General features: G+C 48.4%; 2 protein-coding genes across 7 annotated transcripts in view; one reads left to right on the forward strand and one right to left on the reverse strand.

Annotated features, from left to right (window-relative positions):
• The window catches only part of GSE1 (Gse1 coiled-coil protein), a 413,371-nt gene extending 409,411 nt beyond the window's left edge, over window positions 1–3,960 (forward strand). For all 6 annotated transcript variants that reach the window (XM_072819500.1, XM_072819501.1, XM_072819498.1 and 3 more), the window contains one exon: window positions 105–3,960. In XM_072819500.1, the coding sequence (XP_072675601.1) occupies window positions 105–239 (135 nt within the window). In that variant the 3' untranslated portion in view covers window positions 240–3,960. The remainder of the gene's footprint in view (window positions 1–104) is intronic.
• On the reverse strand, window positions 3,601–19,502 carry GINS2 (GINS complex subunit 2). Its single transcript, XM_072819504.1, has 5 exons — window positions 19,322–19,502; window positions 17,453–17,567; window positions 10,230–10,329; window positions 6,389–6,515; window positions 3,601–6,146 (listed from the first exon to the last, which is right to left on the reverse strand). Exons 1-5 carry the CDS (start codon window positions 19,409–19,411, stop codon window positions 6,021–6,023), a joined length of 558 nt encoding a protein of 185 aa, XP_072675605.1. The 5' UTR covers window positions 19,412–19,502; the 3' UTR covers window positions 3,601–6,020.
• Between the last annotated feature and the right edge of the window lie 2,368 nt (window positions 19,503–21,870).

The following is a 21,870-nucleotide window of genomic DNA, read 5'->3' on the forward strand; positions in this document are numbered from 1 at the left end:
TGGTCTGCCTTTCCATATGACCCCCAGAGCATTCATGTATCGTGCCCATTTCCTTACTGCAAAATCAATGTTTTACCTGAATCTCTCTCTCTCTCTCTCTCCAGGAATTGAGGAGCCAGAAACAGAAGATTGTTTCAGAGAGGGAGCGACTCCAGGCAGAACTGGATCACTTGAGGAAGTGCCTTGCGTTGCCTGCAATGCATTGGCCTAGAGGTTACTTTAAGGGATATCCTAGGTGACGGTTTCCCTTGCACTAGGCCGAACCTATAGTATAGAAATATTATCTATTTTATTACCTTGAATATTTAATATTTTTCACTGGGAGGTTTGAAGCTTAAAAAAAAAAATGAGAATGTGCCATGCATGAAGCAAAGGATTCCAGGCTCCAGAAGAACGAACGAACTCGCCTTGACTTCAATGCACCTGAATCACCTTTGTCATTCAGCGAGCAACCAATGTAGGACGCCCATAGTTCTTTCTTTTTAAAGGTGGTTTTATTCTTCCCCCATCATTATTTTCAAATCTGAAAGTGAAGGCTCCCTATACCAACACTAAAACTTGATCATTTCTGGCCCCTGGGTGCGTAAGACTGGATCAGACCGAGCGTGTTCTGTTCCTGGTGTGGCCGTGTGAGCACTCCCCAATAACCCAGTCTGCTTTCGCTGCAGCGTGGGGCCGGCCTCGCTCCTCCACAGGACTGAGACCTGCTTCAGCTGGAAGAAGGTGGGGTGCATTTCCAGGAAAGGGCTTATTTGTTTGTTACTTTTCTGCAAAATTTTCTTCAAAGCAACAGGTCCTAGGAGCACACAAAGCAACAGTACTAAAGCCTCACCCAAAGGCTTTTCCCTGGAAAAGCTCTCCTCTAAAGTGCATCAACAAACTGAAGGTACCTTTTTATTACTCCGTGGGGGAAAATGTACAGAGCTCTATGTATACATATGTTCACACCCACCAAATTGTTACTGCAGTGGGCTGTGTTTTCATACAAACGTAAATTTTGAGAGAAAAGTCAAAGGTGCTTCAGCCTTGTACTGTGTATATATATTAAAAAAAACAAAGTTTTGTATGTTTTTATTACTTTAATTATTGTTATAAAAAGCCTGCCATTTTTAATATGTGGTTTGGGGGGATTTTTGTTTGTTTGTTTTCCTGTTTGGGGGTTTTGTTTGTTTTTTTGCTTTTGTTTTTCTGGGCAAAAAAACTTGCTTTTAGTGTTTGTACTGCTGCTGGTCAGGACATTAAAATATTGAAGTGTTTTTAAAAATTAAAGAAGAAGAAAAGTAAAAGAGCTTACCACTGGCGCCTATGCGATCACTTCATTTTTGAGTTGCACCAGAAAGTGATGTAGAAAGCCATGTGTTACTTCTTACCTCCTCCTGTCCCCTCCCCCTGGCTCTGGACAGCACCCAGAACCAGTTGCTATTGAGGAGGGGCTTGTCCCCAGGCGGGAACAAGCAGCTGTCGTGTATGCACCTGTGCGTGCACACGGCTCTGTTGAAAGAACCGGTCAGGAAGTGAGCGAGTTCTGTGATAGGATTCTAAGGTGTCTTACAGCAGTCTGAGAACAGGTGCAAAGTAGAAACTTTAGAAGCTTTATTTAGATGCAAAGCTTTGTAAAAGCCTAAAAGTAGGGTAAACAATGTCTGAGCTGAACTTCTCCTCCTCTCGAACTTACATGGTCATGAGCATAGGAGCAGCTGGGAATGCCATCTCAGTGCGAAGCAGTGTTTCCTCCTTGTCCCAGTTACTGCTCATTCAGGCAGTGTCTACTCTAGATCAAGCAGGTAACCTCTTGCCGAATGGGCCCAAACCAGAGACCCAGAGCAGCCAGTGGTTGGTCTGTCAGGGGTGGGAGTAGAGGCAAGAATCTTGATGGCCGCTGTCCCCTTCACCCTGGGTCAGGGGAAGGGCTGGCTGACCTTCAGGAAGGCTACTCACTGTGATCAGTGGCCGCGCCCTCAGCCCCAGACCTTAGCTGTGCAGAACAGCTTGCTGGCAGATGGCACTGTGTTGCTTTATCTGTTCCCACACCGTTTGCTTTGTATGTCTGCCAAGAATCTTCCAGTTATTAGCAAACTCAGACAAAAAGTGCCGCCAGTATTATCAGCAGTCAACAAGCGCCTTCCTCTCCACAAAAACGACTTGAAGAGAACGAAGGCCTGTTCTGTGGGCCTCCTCCCCTGCAAAGACATTGAGAGATCAACATGTTCCACAAGTGGGGACAGGTGTTCAGAGGGAGCTCTACTGCCAACAGTCAGAGAAACTATTATTGAATTTCTCTAAAAGTCTGCTTGCTATTTCCAGTCTGAAACAGCAAGCTTAAGAGTTATATCTTAGCACCTCCCTCCCTGTCCCCCACCCTACCCCCCAAAATCACAGGAAAGGGCTGGATGCCCCTGCTAATCAGCTTGGCAATGGCCAGAGGAAACAGGAAGTACAGCCCAGCCCTTCACCATCCAAGGGGAGCCCCTTGTTGGGCTTTTCTGTAATGGGAGGAGGTCGCGGGGTAAAGGGATGGAGCTATACAGGGGAGGTCTCTGCCCGTGGGTTACAACCAGCTGTGGGTACAGCTCTGTCCCAGAGCTAGAACTCTTCTTGTTCCTTCCAGCTGGAAATACCACCTCCCCCCCCCCCCCGCCTGCCTTCATGCTTTCTGTCACTCTGACTCCCCCACATGCTCACCTATCTGTAATAAGACAATCAGAATATAAACCAGTAAGGCAGCATGAAAAAGCTAAGGTAAGAAAGCAAAGTACACCAGTGAGACCTGGTGCCCAATCATGGTTTTTTTCCCATCCCATAATCTTCAGATGATTCAGAAACAGCACAGCAGCACCTAAGTCTTCAGTTTGGGCTGAAAAATTGACAAATACATAATTTCTGAAGCTTTCTGTTCAGCTAGTTCACACAGTTTAAAAGACAAAGTTCAGAAGTACACCAAGTTTGCTCTAGAATTGTTTATGCAACTTGTGTCAGTATTTTCGTGAAGACTTCCGTCTTTCACGACCTTGTGTCTTCCTACCACACCTGGAAGCTCCGGCTGCCATCTGTCCTAAAGGGGACTGCACTCAACTTCCAGAGCTGAGGCGTGTGGTTCCACATTTAATCAGATCATTAGAAACAAACCAGAGCTCTCCCCAAAACTTGGCACTATATATAACCTGATCATTTGGAAATATTTTGTTTCATAAAGCCAAATGGACATAAAATATCTCAATCCATGATCTCCTAGAGGTGACCAAGACAGGACTTAGTTTTTTCCTCTAGAAAGAAACTAGACACTTAATTGGCATTTACATTCTAGAGGATTATATCCTAAAGCAAATTCCAAAAACATTAAAAGGAGCCCACGCTTTCAATAGCCGAGAATTACAACACAAGAAATCCCAAGTTTGTACATGGAATGGTACTTTCCTCAAGTAGCTTAATCATGCTGCCAAATCTCAAAAATCAGATACCCCCTTTCACCTCTGAGCTGTTTTTAAGTAGAAAATTCTAAGGATCTACCACAAGATGGAGATGGTCAGCATAAGCCGATTCTGTTACTCTTAGGTGTATATTAGCCACTTAGCCATCCCTGCACTCTTTTTCCAGGAAACCAGTTACTGACTTCCTCACTACTTGCAGTAGCCTGTCTGCCCCAACTTCTTGATCCAACGCTTAAGTGAAACTCTTCTCTCTGCCTTGACCTGAGGAAGACCATCTAATTGGTTGTGTTACTTTGTATGTACCCTGTGCTTAATTGCTAGAACAGTAAAACCAGTACATGGGAGGGAGGAGGAATGCCTCGGTCACTCTGGGGGCAGTTTAGATGCTGTGAAATTAAACCTGTTCTAAGTGTACTTGTTTGAATTAATTGTATTGTAATATTATTTGTTGAATGTAGTAATTAGGTATTTATGAATATATTGCTGTAATTTCTGACAACATCCAAAAAATAAAATCTTCCTAAATCATTAAGAGGAAAATCTTTTTTATAATAGGGCAGAAAAAGGGGGGGAGGGGGCAGAAAAGCTCAGCCATCTAGCTTTACAGGTAAAACATGGAGACAAATTCGATTATAACCTCAGCCAGATTTCAAGAGCACAGGATAGTAAGGGGGAGCTCTATGATATATGGGACTCTGACCCTCCCCAGTAGCATGTGGTTTCTCATTCTAGAAGAGTCTGCAGATGAAAAGGCAAGTCCTGTCATCTGAAAGCAACTCTCTAAAACAATCACCTAAATGACAGAGACCAGGTCTTCCTATCTGACCCTGCAGTGTTCAAATAATAACCCTCAGATGTTTGTCAGAGGGACAGCTGGGTAGTGATCTGGAACAGAGAAACCGTACTTGAGTAACAGGCATCTGGGCTTTGAACACTGAAGGGCAAAATCCAGAAACTGTTCTCTAGGCTCAGTTGATCGTGTGTGTACACGCAGAAAAGCCCTAGGCAGAACATGGTCTGACCAGCAGTGCTATGGTCAAAAACCAGCTGGTGACAGAACCCTACCCTGTAGGACTTGAGACTCATTTCTCCTCTCAAGGTAAGGTTAGTTCTAGGGCAATTCTAAACCACTACAATTGAAAAGTTTCTCCTAGAAAAAGAAATGGACCCTTCCTTAAGACACCGCTGCCTCCAACTGGTTCTCTCCATCCAGCAAGAGCAGCAATATGGGCACGATTTCCCCTCCCAACATCTGGACTTCAGCCTCATTCACACACCCCAGATCATGCAATCTGTTTATCCTGGGCTTTTTTTTTAAAACTTGTAAAGTTATTAATGTGAAAGATCTGCACAATCACCACAGATAGTGTCACTGCAGAATCTTTATTCCTGTCGTCCAATCTTGAGCTGTTTGCCAGCACCAGCCTTGGCTTTTGCAGTCCCCTAGACTTTCTTAATTCTGCCTTGGCGTTCCTTTTGCTGTTTTCCTTAGGTCTTTCTCTTCTCATATGGGTTGTGTCTTACACATCAGTGGGTTTGTTTCCTCTTTTTGCATAATCCAAGGAATCCTAAATCACACCAGAGCCAGCTGTCTTGCCACCCCCAAAATGGCTTCTGAATCCAAAGATGTTATCTGGTGTGGTCTTGTACATTGTGGCTACTTTGTCTTGATTTTCTGTATTAGATACTGTTGCCTTCCCCAGGGTGAAGAACACCAATGACCCATCTGTTTCCATGAAGGAGTCTGGTTGGTCATGAACTTGCTCAATTTGCTCTGGTTGGACAGTTACTATGTCATTCATGATGGCAGCTGAGCTTCAAGCAGCCAGGGAGTTCCCTGGCTTTCTTCTTGTGGAAAAACCCGCTACACCTTAACTAGAAATAGCCAAAAGAACAAGAGACACCCAAGTGTCAGTCTGAATATCACCCCTGCCTGCCACACATCCCATTGGATCAAACCATTTCAGCTTTAGGACTTGCTCTCTTTACTTGGTAGTAATGCAAGGGAAAAAAAAAAAAAAAAAAAAAAAAAAAACAATGCAAGATGTGGGTGGAGTCCATCTTTATTGGGCTTAGATGGTGAACCCTGGTCAACATCTTACCACTCATCTGCCATCTACCTCTGTGTGAGCAGACTCTAGGAGAGTCTAAATTTAGCCCAAGAGATCAGGGTCAAGAAAGGAAAAAAGCCCCAGGCCACATCATCATTCCTACTACATTTCTCACTTACAAGCAACACTAAACATCACTGAATGTTCACCCACATGACAATGCCACACAGGAGACCGCAGGCTCTGCTGGGGAAAATAACTTGTTTTGCCAAAACTTTCTCTCCCCCATAAAAGAACAGCTGGTTCCCTAGAGACAGATGTGGAATTAAAGAATGTCTCAAAGACTAAGCACAAACCTGTTGCTTTCCAACAATGTTATGAACCCATTCCTTGTTTCATTACAGTTTTTCATACATTCAAAAGGGGTTCTAGAGCTCCAGAGATACCAGTACCTCCATTATGACCTGGACACACACACACACCACCCGGCAGGCCTCCGCTGGGAGATACAAAGCCTTTCTTTCCAAGCACATAGCCTTCTCTAGAAGTCCTGAGACTGGGTGCTTTCAGGAGGTTGCAGGTTTGTCCGTAGTTTGTACATGTGATTGAGTGCTTCTGTGAGGAAAGGCCCGCTGCTGCTGATTTCCATCAAGGTCAGGTTATCCAGCTAAACACAAGAGAAAACCTGCTGGGTTGGTTCAGGAGTGCTTGATTTGAGAAAATGTAAAATCTACTGAATAAAAATAAGTAATCAATGAATAACAGGTTTTTTTTTTTTTTTTTTTTAAGGCACAACACTATGAATAATCCCTGCTTGCAATAATCCAAGCAGCACCAGGCCTTGAGGGCATGTGAGGAGAGGCAGCTGCCACAGGAAAGATCCTTGTGCCCCCTCCCGAGCATACCTACCTTGGCATGTGCCTCCTGCTGTCTCACAAAGCTATCAGCAGACACCCGTAGTTTGGCAATGCGAGTGTCCCACACATCCTTGACCAGGGTCCGGATCTCGTCTGCTTTTGGGATATTGTCTGAAGCACTAAAAGAAGGGTGGTGGGTGGTGGGGAGGGAAGGGGGTCAGAGGTGGGAATCAAGTAAGGAAGCACTTGGTAAACTAAAGCAACATCCAGGTAGAAGTGGGTCTTCCTTTAAGTAGGTTCCACACCTAATCTGGAACTCAAACTCGAGACCCCAAGATCAAGAATCACATGCTCTTCCAACTAAGCCACGCAGGCACTCCTCCAGGTAGAAATGGCCTTTCAAAACAAATGCTGCGGGACACATGGGTGGCTCAGCTGTTGGGCATCTGCCCTCGGCTCAGGGCTTGATCCTGGAGACCCAGGATCGAGTCCCAAGTCGGGCTCCCTGCATGGAGCCTGCTTCTCCCTCTGCTTGTGTCTCTGCCTCTCTCTGTGTCTCTCATGAATAAATAAATAAAATCTTAAGAAAAAAAAAATGCTGCTTGGCTTTAGGAAAACAGGAGCAAAATGTTTGTTTTTTTGAAAGAGAGAACAAGCAGGGGGAATAGAAGGGAGGGGGAGAAGCAGACTCCCCGGCTGAGCAGGGAGCCTGATGTGGGGCTCAATTCCAGGACCTCGGGATCACGAACTGAGCTGAAGGCAGATGCTTTACCACCTGAGCCACCCAGGTGCCTTGTTTTCAATATTAAGATGTAAACCTTTCTAGCAATTTAGCTTGGTGCCAAGAAAATTCAGCCATGACCCACACAGTTATTTGTGCTCACGTTAACTATCCCCTGACAGGTTACAATACAAGGACTTCAGAGAATAAGCTCTAAGTTGGACATTCTCTGTCTCAGGGTAACTGAGTGTTCTGTACGATAGAATTTCCATCTTGAATGAATTTGCTTCGACGGTTCGCTCAGAGGTCATGACAGCTATTGCTCATACCTCAATATTTATCCAAGGGCTTACAACCTGACAGGGAAAGAAGATAACAGCTCTGTGCCAGGCACTGTGCTCAGCACTACAAAGCATGTCTATCCTCCCAAAAGCTCTGAAGGCTAGGTACTGTCTCACTCCACAAAGAAAATAAAAATACACTTTACAGAAACTAAAGAAACTGCAAATTAGCATAAACTGAACATACCTATACACAGCAAATTCTGGGTAAAAGTTTTAACAGGAGTCAACAAGGGTCAGTGTGACAGCCTTCCTGTCTTGAGCTACACTTTGAATCCTTTGACCATTCTAGCCTTTTTTTTTTTTTAAGTAGGCTCCACACCCAGCGTGGAGCCCAGTGCAGGACTTGAACTCACGACCCTAAGATCAAGACCTGAGCTGAAATTGATAGACACTTAAGTGACTGACTGAGCCATTCAGGCACCCCTTGTTGTGAGCTGTATTTTAAACTAACCTTTGAAGGGAAAAACAAAATAGAAGGTGAAAATAGAAGCTAACACGGTCCATCACCAGGCATGCTAGGAAAGCTGGAAGTGGCCTCTCCACATACTGAAAGTAGCTTGTGATTAGTAGTGAAGAATCAGTGGTATAAAATTTACATAGTGGATTGTATTTAAGAACCAAACATTTGGATCTTATGCTCTGGACAGCAGGTTAAAGAACAAAGGCTCCCAGGTACTTATTAACTGCAGAACAAAGGTAAAATTAGGTCCCTTGGCCGAATGAATTACAAAGAATCACAAAACCAAAGTTTAAACTGCATACATAAGATCCTAAACTTCAAAAACTAAAGGTGAAGAGGGCCCTCACCTCTGCTTCTGTACTTTCCCTTCCAAGTCCCCCTGCCAACTGCCACAGAAGGCTTTCCGATCCATTGGACAACACACCCCTGCCAAACAACCTCCCCAAGACACTGCCGCCACAGAATAACAGCCTCAGCATCCTGTCCCTTCACTTAGTCTACATCTGCCCCAACAGTTCTGCTTCCCCAAACATACCATGCCCGTTCACATGTCCCTGCCTTCTACCTAGAGTGTCCCTTCCCTCCCTCTTTCTTAAAGGGATGCCTTCTCTGGCACCACCAGACATTAGGGCTGCATCCCCACATGCTCTGAACAGGACATCACACTGCAGTGTGGAACTTCTGATTAACAGGCCCACACTTCTTCCCCACTAAGTGGGGCTCAAGCCCTTGTGACTATTTCCACTATCTACTGGAATGCTTAATATGTTGTAATCTGTAGTCTCATATATCAACTTAAGAGCAAGTCCATGTTACGTACCACAAATTTTCATTTGAATAGTGTCATGCAGTGGGCCCCTGGCCCATGCTCTACAGCAGACAATAGGGAACTTCCTCATTTTTGTTATAGTTCTGCTCTTGAATCCATCAATGAAAAGGTTGCTCAGAGGGCACCTGGGTGGCTCAGTCGGCTAAGCATCCGACTTAGGTCTGAGCTCAGGTCTTGATCTCGAGGTCGTGAGTTCAAACCCCATACTGGGCTCCACACTGGGCATGGAGCCTACTTTAAAAAAAAAAAAAAAAAAAAAAAAAGTGCTCAGGGCTTCAAAAGCTTGACATTTTGCAAATTACATTCTAGTATCTCCCATGCAAGATCATCCACATTTGCCTGTCCCCTTCTGCTGATTTCATTCAATAAATATCTATGCACCAGGCACCATACTAGGGCAAACAAGACACAATCCCTGCACTTTTTTTTTTTTTTTTTTAGAGGAAGAGAGCACATGTGTACACAGATTGAGGGTGGAGGGGCAAGGGGAGAGGGAACCTCAAGCAGGCTTCATGCCCAGCGTGGAGCCTGACACAGGACTCAATCTCATGACCTGCACCAAAATCTAGAGTCAGACTCTTAATTGACTGAGCCACTCAGGCATCCCAGTCCCCACCCTTTAGAACTGGGGTAGGGGTGGGAAGGCAGTCTGACTAGTGATTAGGAGATTACAGCTGACAAATAAATGCCATGGGGGCTACAGAGCTGCCAAGAGGACTGGCATCCTTAACCTGTGAGGAGTACCAGTTAGGCTAAACCAAAGGAGGGAACAGAGAATAGCTGGACCTACTGAACAGAGGGAACAGTATATGAAAGCCCTGAGGATCCTGGTATGTGTAAGGAAGTAAAAGAGGCCAACGTGAGCCTGGAACCTGAAAAATCAGAGGGAAGAATTATAGAAGCCATGAATAAGGCAGAAGGAGATCAGGCTAGGCAGTGCTTTGCATGCCATCATGAAGACTTTAGTCTAAACCCTGGACAGGCTCCAAAGAACAGGGATGTCACATGGCAGCTCCATCTTTAAAAGTCCACTCTGGCTGCAACATGGAGAATGAATTAGAAGCCAATGCGGAACCATAAATGGACACAGGGAAAAAAGCTACTACACCACACTTTTTGCCCCCAGTGGGCTTTCATTACAGCTAGGGTTCAGAGCAAGTGTGAGCCCTCTGGCCTTTCCTGTGAAAGACATACAAGAACTCAAATGCACACAGTGGAAGACTCACCAATAAAACACAGACACAGTAAAGCTTCACCAATAAAACAGAGCTACAGTTAAGAAAAAGAAGACTCACTGGGGTTCAATGTCAAGTGATAAAGCAACAAGGGATTCCCCAGGAGAGGTAGAGGTGGGAAGAAAGCCCAGGCAAGAGAATAGGTGCATACAAACGCCCCCCAGGTAACTGACACAGGGAACTAGGTGGCCGGGGATACCCCTCACCTCAGAGTTGAATGTGGAATGAGAAAGGAGGGATGGTGTAAGGGACAAGAATCAGGAGTTTCACTTTATACGTGGCTCTAAGGAGGACACATACTTACTGATTTAACAGGAGTTTGGTAAGTTCCATGTAGTAAGGGCTAGGCATAGGGGTAAAGGTTTCTTCCTTCCGCTCGTGATCCCTAATCTTCTCCAACTTTTCTGAAATTTAGAAGTGCATACATTTTTACCATCACCATGCCCAAAATATTTAAGTTTTCCAACTTTATCAGGTATCTACATTACCTATTGGATCAACTAACAGAAACAAAGGAAAAAAAGCACTTTTTGGAGTACCATATCACTAATTAGAGGATTCAGGGCCTATTTCCTCAAAAGTTTCTCTTATAGGGACACCTGGGTGACTCAGCAGTTGGGCACCTGCCTTTGGCCCAGGGCATGATCCTGGAGACCAGGGATCAAGTCCCACATCAGGCTCCCTGCATGGAGCCTGCCTTTCTCACTCTGTTGTCTCTCACAAATAAACAAAATCTTAAAAAAGGGCGGGGGGCGGTCCGAGTGGCTCAGTGGTTTAGCGCCGCCTTCAGCCCAGGGCCTGATTCTGGAGACCCGGGATCGAATCCCATGTCAGGCTCCCTGGATGGAGCCGGCTTCTCCCTCTGCCTGTGTCTCTGCCTCTCTATGTATCTCATGAGTAAATAAATAAAATCTTTAATAAAAGAAAAAAAAAGTTTCTCTTATAGAAGGTGGTAAATTTTTGTGGGTGTTGCTGCTCTGGCCCACAGGATGTAGTACTGATGAAACTGTGTCTGAGTCAGAAATTCTTTTCTTAGGGAAAGAGACAAGTGTTCTACCTTTGATGCAAAAGGTGAAGAGAGTAACCAGTGACTGGAGAAATTTACTTATGTATATGAAGCCTTGTTCAGAGGAGAGCAAGAGGACATAGAACAGCAGTGCTTCCAACCTGGGGGTGGGTGATGATCATGGGGGGTTAAAGCCCAGCATCTGGAATCCAGCAGTGGAGCCCAATTCCATCCAGCAGCAGCACCCCTCTCTCCCTGGTTTATGGGCCTGAGAAAGTCCTGAATGTGGACTGGCCACTGTGGCTGAGGGACACACACACAACTGTGCTGGGGGTGGGGGGAATCTGTCAGTGATGGGTCCCCTCTTCAGGGACCCTTGGTGCCATGCTACAACCCGATTTACTCCCCTGTTCCATTCACCTGCTCACTCTAATGCTCTCCTTCTGAGAACCTGCACACTCCTACTGGTACACTGCTCCCAACCCCCTCCACACCTGTCTCTGTGCACTAGGAACAGCCATCCAGGTGTATCCTGGACCTCCTCTCCAACCTTCATAGGACACCACCCTATCAATGCTCACTCGAGCATTCACTGTTGTCCTCACTACTTAACCATTCCATCAACCTCACTACAATAGCTTCCATCTTAAAATGAAAAATCCTAGGGTGCCTGGCTGTCTCAATCAGTTGAACATTTGACTCTTGATTTTGGTTCGGGTCACGATCTCAGGGGCCTAGGATCCAGCCCCAAGTCAGGCTCCCTACTCAGCGCGGTCTTCTTCTCTCTTTTCCTCTGCCCCTCTCCCTGCTTGCTCTAAGTCTTTAAAAAAAAATAAGAGGGCAGCCCTGGTGGCTCAGTGGTTTAGTGCTGCCTTCAGCCCAGGGCCTGATCCTGGAGACCTGGGATGGAGTCCAACGTTGGGCTTCCTGCATGGAGCCGGCTTCTCCCTCTGCCTGTGTCTCTGCCTCTCTTTCTGTCTCTGGGTCTCTCATGAATAGATAAATACAATTTATTAAAAAAGAAAAAGAAAAAAATTAAAAGAGAGGGAGAAAGAGTCTAGGGGTGTCTGGGTGGCTCAGTTTGTTGAGTGTCTGCCTTCGGTTCAGGTCACGATCTCAGGGTTCTGGGATCAATACCCGAGTCAAGCTCCCTGTTTAGCAGGCAGTCTGGTTCGCGTTCTCCCTCTCTGTGATCTCTCTCACTCTCATTCTCTCTCAAATAAATAAAATTTTAAAAATAAATAAAACCTTAAGTAAGTGAAATAAGAGAAAAACAATGATCATATGATTTCACCCATGTGAATTTAAGAAACAAAACAGACGATCAAAGGGGAAGGGAGAGTAAAATAAGACAAAATCAGGGACACCTGGGTGGCTCAGTGGTTAAGCGTCTGCTTCTGGCTCAGGGCATGATCCTGGGGTCCTGGAATCGAGTCCTACACCGGGCTCCCTGTGGGAGCCTGCTTCTCCCTCTGCCTATGTCTCTGCCTCTCTCTGTGTGTCTCTCATGAATAAAAAAAAAAAAAAAAAAAAAAAAAAAAAAGACTAAATCAGAGAGGGAGACAAACCATAAGAGACTCTTAACCCAAGGAAACAAAATGAAGTGGCTGGAGGGGATGTAGGTGGGAGGACAGAGTGGGTGCATGAGGGTGCATTAAGGAGGGTGCATGATGGAATGGGCACTGGGTGTTATATGCAACTGATGAATCACTGAACTCTACCTGTGAAACTAATAATACACTATATGTTAATTAATTGAATTTAAATAAATTTTTTAAATAATTTTTTTAATTTAAGATTTTATTTATTTATTCATGAGAGATACAGAGAGAGGCAGAGACAGGCAGAGGGAGAAGCAGGTTCCATGCAGGCAGCCCAATGCAGGACTCAATCCTGGGACCCCGGGATCACACCCTGAGCAGAAGGCAGACACTCAACCACTGAACCGCCAGGCATCTCTAAAAAATAAGATCTTAAAAAAAAAATCCTCCCAACATCAGCTACCAAACCACTTTTTTTTTAAAATAGTTAACTTCGGGATCCCTGGGTGGCGCAGCGGTTTGGCGCCTGCCTTTGGCCCAGGGCGCGATCCTGGAGACCCGGGATCGAATCCCACGTCGGGCTCCCGGTGCATGGAGCCTGCTTCTCCCTCTGCCTGTGTCTCTGCCTCTCTCTCTCTCTCTCTCTCTCTCTCTGTGACTATCATAAAATAAAAAAATAAAATAAAAAATTAAAAAATAAATAAATAAAATAAAATAAAATAAAATAGTTAACTTCCTTTCTTCAACCACTCAGGTGGGTGTCTAGTCTACCCTTCTACAAACACTGCTCAACACCAAGGCCCATGACCTCTGCTCAGCCAAACCCAACGGTTCCATCTGTCTTCACAGCTGACAACGATCAATCCTGCTTGGAGTGTATTTATCACTTGATTTCTGGAATACCACACTCTGAGTTCTCTTATCTCATGGATTCCTCTAGCCCTACCTGACCTCTCTTTCAACACTAGGGTATAGAGCTCAGATCCCTGACCCCTTGGCTACCTAAACCCATATCCCATGTGATGTCATCCTGCCTCACTTAAATATCATCCAAGCACTCATGATGACTTCAACATTCATATCCCCAAATAAGTCCCTTCACCTTCTTCCTGACTAAATACTTCTGCCCACATTATTTCTACTTAGATATCCAATAGGCATCTCCAATGTGACATGGTCAAACCCCAACTCTGGACCCCTACCCCAGCCCTCATGCTCCTGAAGCCTTTCCCAGCTCAGGAGACAAGCTACTCCATATCATTCTGTAGCTCAGGTCAGCCACGCTGGCACTCATTCTTCACTCTCCTCTCTCAGATCCTACAGCCTGTCCATCAGCAAATCCTACAGATTCTCCTTCGAAATACACCTAGACTCCAACCATGCCTGCCCACCTCTGGCAACTGGTCAGACTCACAGCCTGGATAACTCCCTCCTGCCCTCTCTCCACAGACATTTTTATACAGTTGACATTCTTTTCTCGCATCTAAATCAGAGTATGAAATACTGCTGTTCAAACTGTGATGAATCAAACAGTGACATCACCCAGTGTTGGCCAGGATGTGAAATACTGGGAACTCTCACACGATTCTGGTGGGATCAGAATACCTCAACCATTCTGGAGGGCTGGGTGGCGGTTTCTTACAAAGTCAAGCATAGTCCACCCTATGACCATAGGTATTTACCCAAGAGAATTAAAAACATTTTTCCAGGGCATCCCGGGTGGCTCAGGGGTTTAGTGCCGCCTTCAGCTCAGGGCGTGATCCTGGAGTCCTGGGATCGAGTCCCATGTCGGGCTCCCTGCACAGAGCCTGCTTCTCCCTCTGCCTGTGTCTCTGCCTCTCTCTCGCTCTCTCTCTCTCTGTGTCTCTCATGAATAAATAAATAAATAAAAATCTTTAAAAAAAAAAAAAAAACATTTTTCCACAAAAAGACTTCAATAGGAATGTTCATAACCCCCCTCAATCAGCAATAGCCAAAAATGGGAAACAATCCAAATACCTACCAACAGAAGAATGGGTGATCAAATGTGGAATATTTTATCATGAATGAAATAGTACTTGGCAATAAAAGAATGATGTAATGCCACGTGCAACAATAGGAATGAATCTCAAAAACAGTGTCAGAGGAGCACCTGGGTAGCTCAGTTGGTTGAGCACCCAACTCCTGGTTTCAGCCCAGGTCACCCAGCCCTGATCTCTGGGTCAGGTGATGGGAGTTCTGCCCTCAGTGGGGAGTCTGTTTGGAGATTCTATCTGCCCCTTCCTCCACTCACGCAGGTGCACTCTCTCAAATCTTTGAAAAAAAAAAAAGTCACAGAAGAGACAAAAACAGACTTAATAGATGATTCCATTCATAGGACAAGAATAGGTAGAACTGTATGGTGGCAGAAGCAGAGGGCAGTGGTCTCTTGGGCATTCTCTACTGACAAACTAGTGGGGTTTCACTACTGCTCACCCCAGCGTGGGCCTGGCCTGTGAAAAAGCTCAGGCTCTCTCTCCACACCTTCACTGCCTGGCCTGCAAGACAGGCTCTTGCCCCTATTCTTTGGGTTTGAAAGGACCGAAACTGCCAGGAGGGGATGTAGCACTAACAACCAGAACTGAGGGGGTTCCCTGTCAAAGAGCCCCTCAGCAGAAGGAATTAGGAGTTTCCCTTTGTTGCATACCTTCCAGGGCCACCCCCTCTTTAGGACCAGGAGAAAATGCCCACGCAATCTTTCTGAAACTGTATTTGAAAGTGCCTGGCTCAAAATGTCCTCACTCCTAGATGGGAGCTGACCCTGGCTGATTCCCAATTGGGAGGGGACAATCAAAATCACTCAGGTGCTTTTCAAACTCTACATGCCCCCTCTATTCCAAATAAAATCAATGTTCTTTGCTATAATGAGCCACTTTTATCTGAGATAGGAAGAAGATTGCAAAGGCTCAGGATAAATTCTGCCTGCGTTGCTGATACATTAGTTTTTATTTTAAAGATTTGAGAGAGGGCACCTGGGTGGCTCAGCGGTGGAGCATCTGCCTTTGGCTCAGGTCCTGATCCCAGGGGTCCTGGGATGGAGTCCAGCATTGGGCTCTCTATATGGAGCCTGCTTCTCCCTCCACCTGTGTCTCTGCCTCTCTTTTCTGGGTCTCTCATGAATAAATAAATAAAACCTTTAAAAAAAATTTTAAAAATAAAGATTTGAGAGAGCTTGTGCCCATGAGTGGGAGGAGGGGCAGAAGGAGAGGGAGAAGCAGACTCCCTGCTGAGCACTGAGCTCACCCTAGGGCTCTATCTCAGGACCATGAGATCAGGCCTTGAGCTGAATGCAGACGCCCCCATCATTTTCTTTATTAGTGAGGCATAATCAATACACTATACAATTCACCCATTTAAAATATATAATTCAGGGCAGCCTGGGTGGCTCAGCAGTTTAGCGCCTGCCAGGGCCTGATCCTCGAAACCTGGGATCGAGTCCCATGTCAGGCTCCCTGCATGGAGCCTGCTTCTCCCTCTGCCTGTGTCTCTGCCTCTGTGTGTGTGTGTGTGTGTGTGTGTGTGTGTGTGTGCGCGCGCGCGCACGTGTGTCTTTCATGAATAAAAATCTAAAAAAATAAAATAAAATAAAATATATAATTCAGGGGCACTTGGGTGGCACAGTCGGTTAGGGGTCCAACTCTTGGTTTCAGCTAAGGTCATGATCTCAGGGTCATGGGATCGAGCCCTGCCTGCATCAGGCTCCATGCTCACTGCACAGTTGCTCACTGCAGAGTCTGCTTGAGATTCTTTGTCTATCTCCTCCTCTAAAATAAATCTTTAAAAAAATAAGATGTACAACTCAATAGTTTTTAGTATATTCAAAGTTGTAAATGATCTTTGTGTCTTTTCTATTTTTCATGTAACATAATGTGTTCAAGGTTCATTCAGTCGAAGCACGATCAGTGCGTCATTCCTTTATATGGGTAATATTCCCTTGTTTGGATGATGCATTATTTTCATGCATTCTCTATAATGTAAGAGAACCCAGCCCCTTACTTAATATGCTTGTCAATACATGGGGCTCAAACTTATGAACCCAAGGTCACTCACAACTCCAAGGTCAAGAGTAGTATGCTCTACTGGCTGAGCCAGCCAGGCACCCCAATATAGTTATTTTTTTAAAGTTAGAAGAAATGTTTCTTCAAAGCCATACAATATTCTTAATTTTATTTTAAAGATTTTGAAAGAGAAAGAGCACACACACACAGGTATACAGAGGGGCAGAGGGAGAAACAGACTTACTGCTGAACAGGGAGCCCAATGAGGGGCTCAATCCCAGGATCCTAGTATCATGACCTGAGCCAAAGGCATAAGTTTAACCAACATGAGCCTCCCAGACACCCTACAATATTCTTAATTTTAAAGCCAGTTGAGGGGCACCTGGTGGCTCAACTGGTTAAGCATCTGCCTTCCCGCTCAGGTCATGATCTCAGGGTCCTGGGATTGAGCCCCACTTCGGGCTCCCCGCTCAGTGGGGAGCCTACTTCTCCCCTTCCCCCTGCCCCTCCCCCACCCCATGTTCACTCTCTCGCCCTGCTCTCTCTCAAATAAAATATTTTTTTTAAAATAAAAATAAATAAAAAAATAAAGCAAGTGGAATTATCTTAAAATCAAAATCTGAGCGAAATTTGGTGTAGATGCCTCAAACTAACATGACATTAGTAATAGTGGTTAGCAAACTAAGAGGTGAATCTCTAACCGTTCATTAATTCCAGCTGATCAGCACTGGGTGGCTCAGTTGTGGGGGGGGGGGGGGGGGCGGCGGGGGGGGGACCCTGCTCAGCAGGGAGTCTGCTTCTCCCTCTACTCCCACTCATCCTCCCTTGCACTCTCTGTCAAATAAATAAATAAAATGTTTTTAAAATTTCAGCTGACCAGTGGATGTTGGAGTAAGTGGAAGGGGCTCCGTGCTTGCACCCTAAGGGAAGGTGTCACTTGGCCCTGCTCCACCCAGGTCCTTACCCACATCCATCCACTCAGGAGGAATCAGCCGACACTTCTGTCTCTGTTTCAGGTTAATCGCCAGCCACAGAGGCACTTCCACTGGTAAACCAGGGTTAAAAGGCCCCAGGTCCCCCTGCCAAAGAAAAACCAAGTCCTGGTAAGACAAAATATGGCACAGGGCACTACTGGACCCCACTGCTGTCCAACAAGGGAAAAGGCGTTGCAGATGTTGAAACCCAAAGGAAAAAGCCCAACTGTGAACATACACCCAGCAAGGTAGCTCCAATCAAGTGATCAGGCCGTGGGCACTGTCCTCAGCTGCACACCTGGCCAGCTCACCTGAGCATGGGTTTCCTGCAGGGTGCTGCAGGGAAGGTGGCTGGAACAGCTGAGGTGCTGGGCCCAGGATGAGAACCTGCTCACCTCTTCCTCCCCTCTGCATCCACCCAACCTGTACCCCTGCCCCAACCCACCACTGGCCACTCAGTGTCTCTCCCTCCCCAGTACTCCCCCACAGCACCCGCCTCTCTTCCCCCAAAACTCGAGGTCACCCCACCCTGTATCCTCCCATATTCCATTCAGAGTCCCCCCTCATGAACTCCCCCCAACCACCAGGCATCCCCTCCAAGAACTCCCCACCACCACCACTCATTGTACCCCCGCAGGTAGTCCCCCCCACACCACTCAGCATAACCCCTAGGTATACCCCACCACCACTCGGGCATCCCCGGACCACTGGGCATCCTCCCCTCAGATGCTCCCCCCCACCACTGGGCGTCCCCCGTCAGGTGCTCCCCCTCGACCACTGGGCGTCCCCCCTCAGTGCTCCCCCACCACTGGCCGTGCTCCCCTCAGGTGCTCCCCCCTCCCCGACTACGGGGCGTCCTCCCCTCAGGTGCTCCCCCCCCACGGGGCGTCCTCCCCTCAGGCGCTCCCCCCCACCACTGGGCGTCCCCCCCAGTACTCCCCCCGACCACGGGGCGTGTTCCCCTCAGGTGCTCCCCCCCACCACTGGGCATCCCCCCCTCAGGTGCTCCCCCCGACCACGGGGCGTCCCCCCCAGTACTCCCCCCGACCACGGGGCGTGTTCCCCTCAGGTGCTCCCCCCCACCACTGGGCATCCCCCCCTCAGGTGCTCCCCCCACCACTGGGCGTCCCCCCTCAGGCGCTCCCCCCCACCACTGGGCGTCCTCCCCTCAGGCGCTCCCCCCACCACTGGGCGTCCCCCCCACCACTGGGCGTCCCCCCCAGTACTCCCCCCGACCACGGGGCGTCCTCCCTCAGGCGCTCCCCCCACCACTGGGCATCCCCCCCTCAGGTGCTCCCCCCACCACGGGGCGTCCCCCCCAGTACTCCCCCCGACCACGGGGCGTCCTCCCCTCAGGCGCTCCCCCCCACCACTGGGCATCCCCCCTCAGGTGCTCCCCCCACCACGGGGCATCCCCCCCTCAGGTGCTCCCCCCGACCACGGGGCGTCCTCCCCTCAGGCGCTCCCCCCCACCACGGGGCGTCTCCCCCAGTACTCCCCCCGACCACGGGGCGTCCCCCCTCAGGCGCTCCCCCCCCTCAGGCGCTCCCCCCCTCAGGTGCTCCCTCCCAGTACTCCCCCCGACCACTGGGCGTCCCCCCCAGTACTCCCCCCGACCACGGGGCGTGCTCCCCTCAGGTGCTCCCCCCCACCACTGGGCGTCCCCCCTCAGGAGCTCCCCCCACCTCGGCGTCCCTCCCAGTACTCCCCCCGACCACTGGGCATCCCCTCCTCAGGGTCCCCCCCGACCACTCAGGGTTCCCCAGCCCCGTCCACTCGGCGGGTGTCCGCGGCAACCCCATCACTACCGCGTCTCCCAGGCGCTGGGGCCTCAGGCAAATGGCTGCCCCAGCCCTTACCCCGATGAGGTAGATCTGGTCTAGGCTGAAGTTTGGGATTATGGTGACCAGCTCCTTCTCAGCCAGAAACTCCACCTCCGCCGCGTCCATGCTGGCCAGAGACACGTCGCAACCGGCAGCCCCTCACAGTCCGGGGTGAAGGGCCAGGGCCACAGCTTTCCCGCCACCGCGTGGGGCCCGCCCCCCTGGACCGGAAGAAGCCTCGGCCAGCCAATAGCAACACGGCGCTCTCCCCGTGGCGGCGGGAGGCGGGGACCGCGGCCGCCTCGAGTCCACGGATTGGCCAACGTCAACGAGGCTGAGCAGACCACGCCCCCCAGCCTCGCGGCAGGGCCGGCCCCGCCCCCTCCGCGCTCCTCCGGTAGGCGGTGCTTCGCGCCGTGCACCTGGCGCTGCGGGCTCTCCGGCCGCGGTCCCCGCGCTTCCGCCTCCCTTCACCTGTCCTGAGCGCCTACACTCTGAGTCAAGCTGGGGGTGGAGATCGGTGCACGTGGGCACTGGGACCCGCCCCGGGACACGAGTAAGTGCATTGATTATTAGGTCGTGGCTGTGACCTAGCCAGACACATGTGGCCTGGGCCCCAGCGGAGTGAGAAATATAGCCTTGTTTTCCTTAACTTCACAAGCTTTTGTCTTCTCTTTACATATTGATTAGAACCTATAAAAAGGTAGATTCCTGGGACGCCTGGGTGGCTCAGTAGATTGGGCGTCTGCCTGTGGCTTGGGTCATGACCCCAGGATCCTGGGATCCAGCCCTATATCAGGCTCCCTGCTTAGCAGGGAGTCGGCTTCTCCCTCTGCCCTTCACCTGGCTCATGCTCGCCCACTCGTTCTCAAATAAATAAAATCCTAAAAATTAAAAAAAAGGCAGATTTCCCACCTCGCCCACATCTTCACAGTGTGTACTTTGCCAAGCACCCCAGGTGAGACTCAGGAAGGGGCAGGTTTGCACAGCTGCTGCAAACACTACTGATGAGCTTCTCTGTCCCTTCCTCTAGACCACGGACTTAATGTAAAACCTAATAGCAGTGCTTCTCACATTCTCTTCTGGGTCAGAATCCACCCAGAAGATTCTGAGTGTTAACATGCACGCTCCTGGAGAACAGTGAGTTAGGGGTCTGGGGTGGGATAGAGAACTGAATTTTAGGGCAGCCCTGGTGGTGCAGTGGTTTAGCGCCACCTGCAGCCCAGGGCGTGATCCTGGAGACCCTGGATCGAGTCCCACGTCGGGCTCTCTGTTATGATGCTGCTTCTCCCTCTGCCTGTGTCTCTGCCTCCCTCTTTCTCTCTGTCTCTGTGAATAAATAAATAAAATCTTTAAAAAAAAAAAAAACTGAATTTTAACTAGGGCCAGAAAGCTTCCTGGGGGTGAAGCTGCCAGTGCAGGCTAGGGACAGTGGGCTGAATTTGAACCCTTGATCATGAGGTCCTGAGAAAAAACACAAGAGACAGGAGGATTCCAGGGTTCCAAATCCCCAAAGGAAAGTTGCCCCACCCCAGAAAACTCCATGCTTCCCTCCCTAAGCCCCCTGAAATCTGCCCCATGTCGGGTTGTCGGAGAAATGAAATAAGGCCATAATTAAGTTCTGTCCACTTACATGGCCTAGCAAGCTAAGTCTGCTATTTATCTGCACTGGAAATCACCTTCATTGTGAGCCATTATATAAAACTGGCTGACTCGGTTTAGCGCCACTTTCAGCCTGGGGCCTGATCCTGGAGACCCAGGATCAAGTCCTGCATCGGCCTCCCTGCATGGAGCCTGCTTCTCCCCCTGCCTGTGTCTCTGCCTCTATGTGTGTGTGGTGTGTGTCTCATGATTAAGTAAATAAAATCTTTAAAAAAAAAAAAAAACAAACTGGCTGGCTCAATCCGTGGAGCTGGTGATTTTTTAATTAATCTCTAACACACACACACCCAAAAAACCTCTAACGCAACATGGGTCTTGAACTCATGACCCCAAGATAAAGAGTCAGATGTCCTACCAGCTGTGCCAGCCAGACTCTCCAGAAGGCGCTACTCTTGATCTTGGGATCTTGAGTTCAAGCCCTTTGTTGAGAATGGAGATCACTTGAAGAAGGGGGGTGGGGGAGGAAAATGAATAAAAGGTCCCTTTGGATGCCATGTGACTGAGGGCAAGTGACTACTTTGAACCCCAGTCTCCTCATCTGCAAAGGAGGTAGGAATGAGAAGGAGCCTGGGGTGTCTGGGGAGAGGGAGAAGCTGCAGGCCACCTGGTCTCTCCTAAAATAGAAGCTCCCTCAGGCATCTGCAGGGAATGTGTGCCAGCTTGTCTGGGTTTTGACTGATAGGGGAATGTTTTCTTGACTGGCAAATATTTGTGTTCCAGAGCTGGCGAGGCTTCCCTCCCTCATTTTCATAGCCTGGAAAAGAGCAAAGGAAAAGAGCTGGTGGGGAAAGCCCAGGTTCAGAGAGGCCATGCATGGTGGGATAAGTAGGAGAGCTAGCAGAGCCCGGTGTCCATATCACCTGAGTGTCCTCATCCCTGTCTGTAAAGTGGGGGCAGTGCTGCGCTTACCTCACAGGGCTGCT

This window comes from Canis lupus, chromosome 3 (genome assembly GCF_048164855.1).
Source record: "Canis lupus baileyi chromosome 3, mCanLup2.hap1, whole genome shotgun sequence".
NCBI lineage: Eukaryota > Metazoa > Chordata > Mammalia > Carnivora > Canidae > Canis > Canis lupus.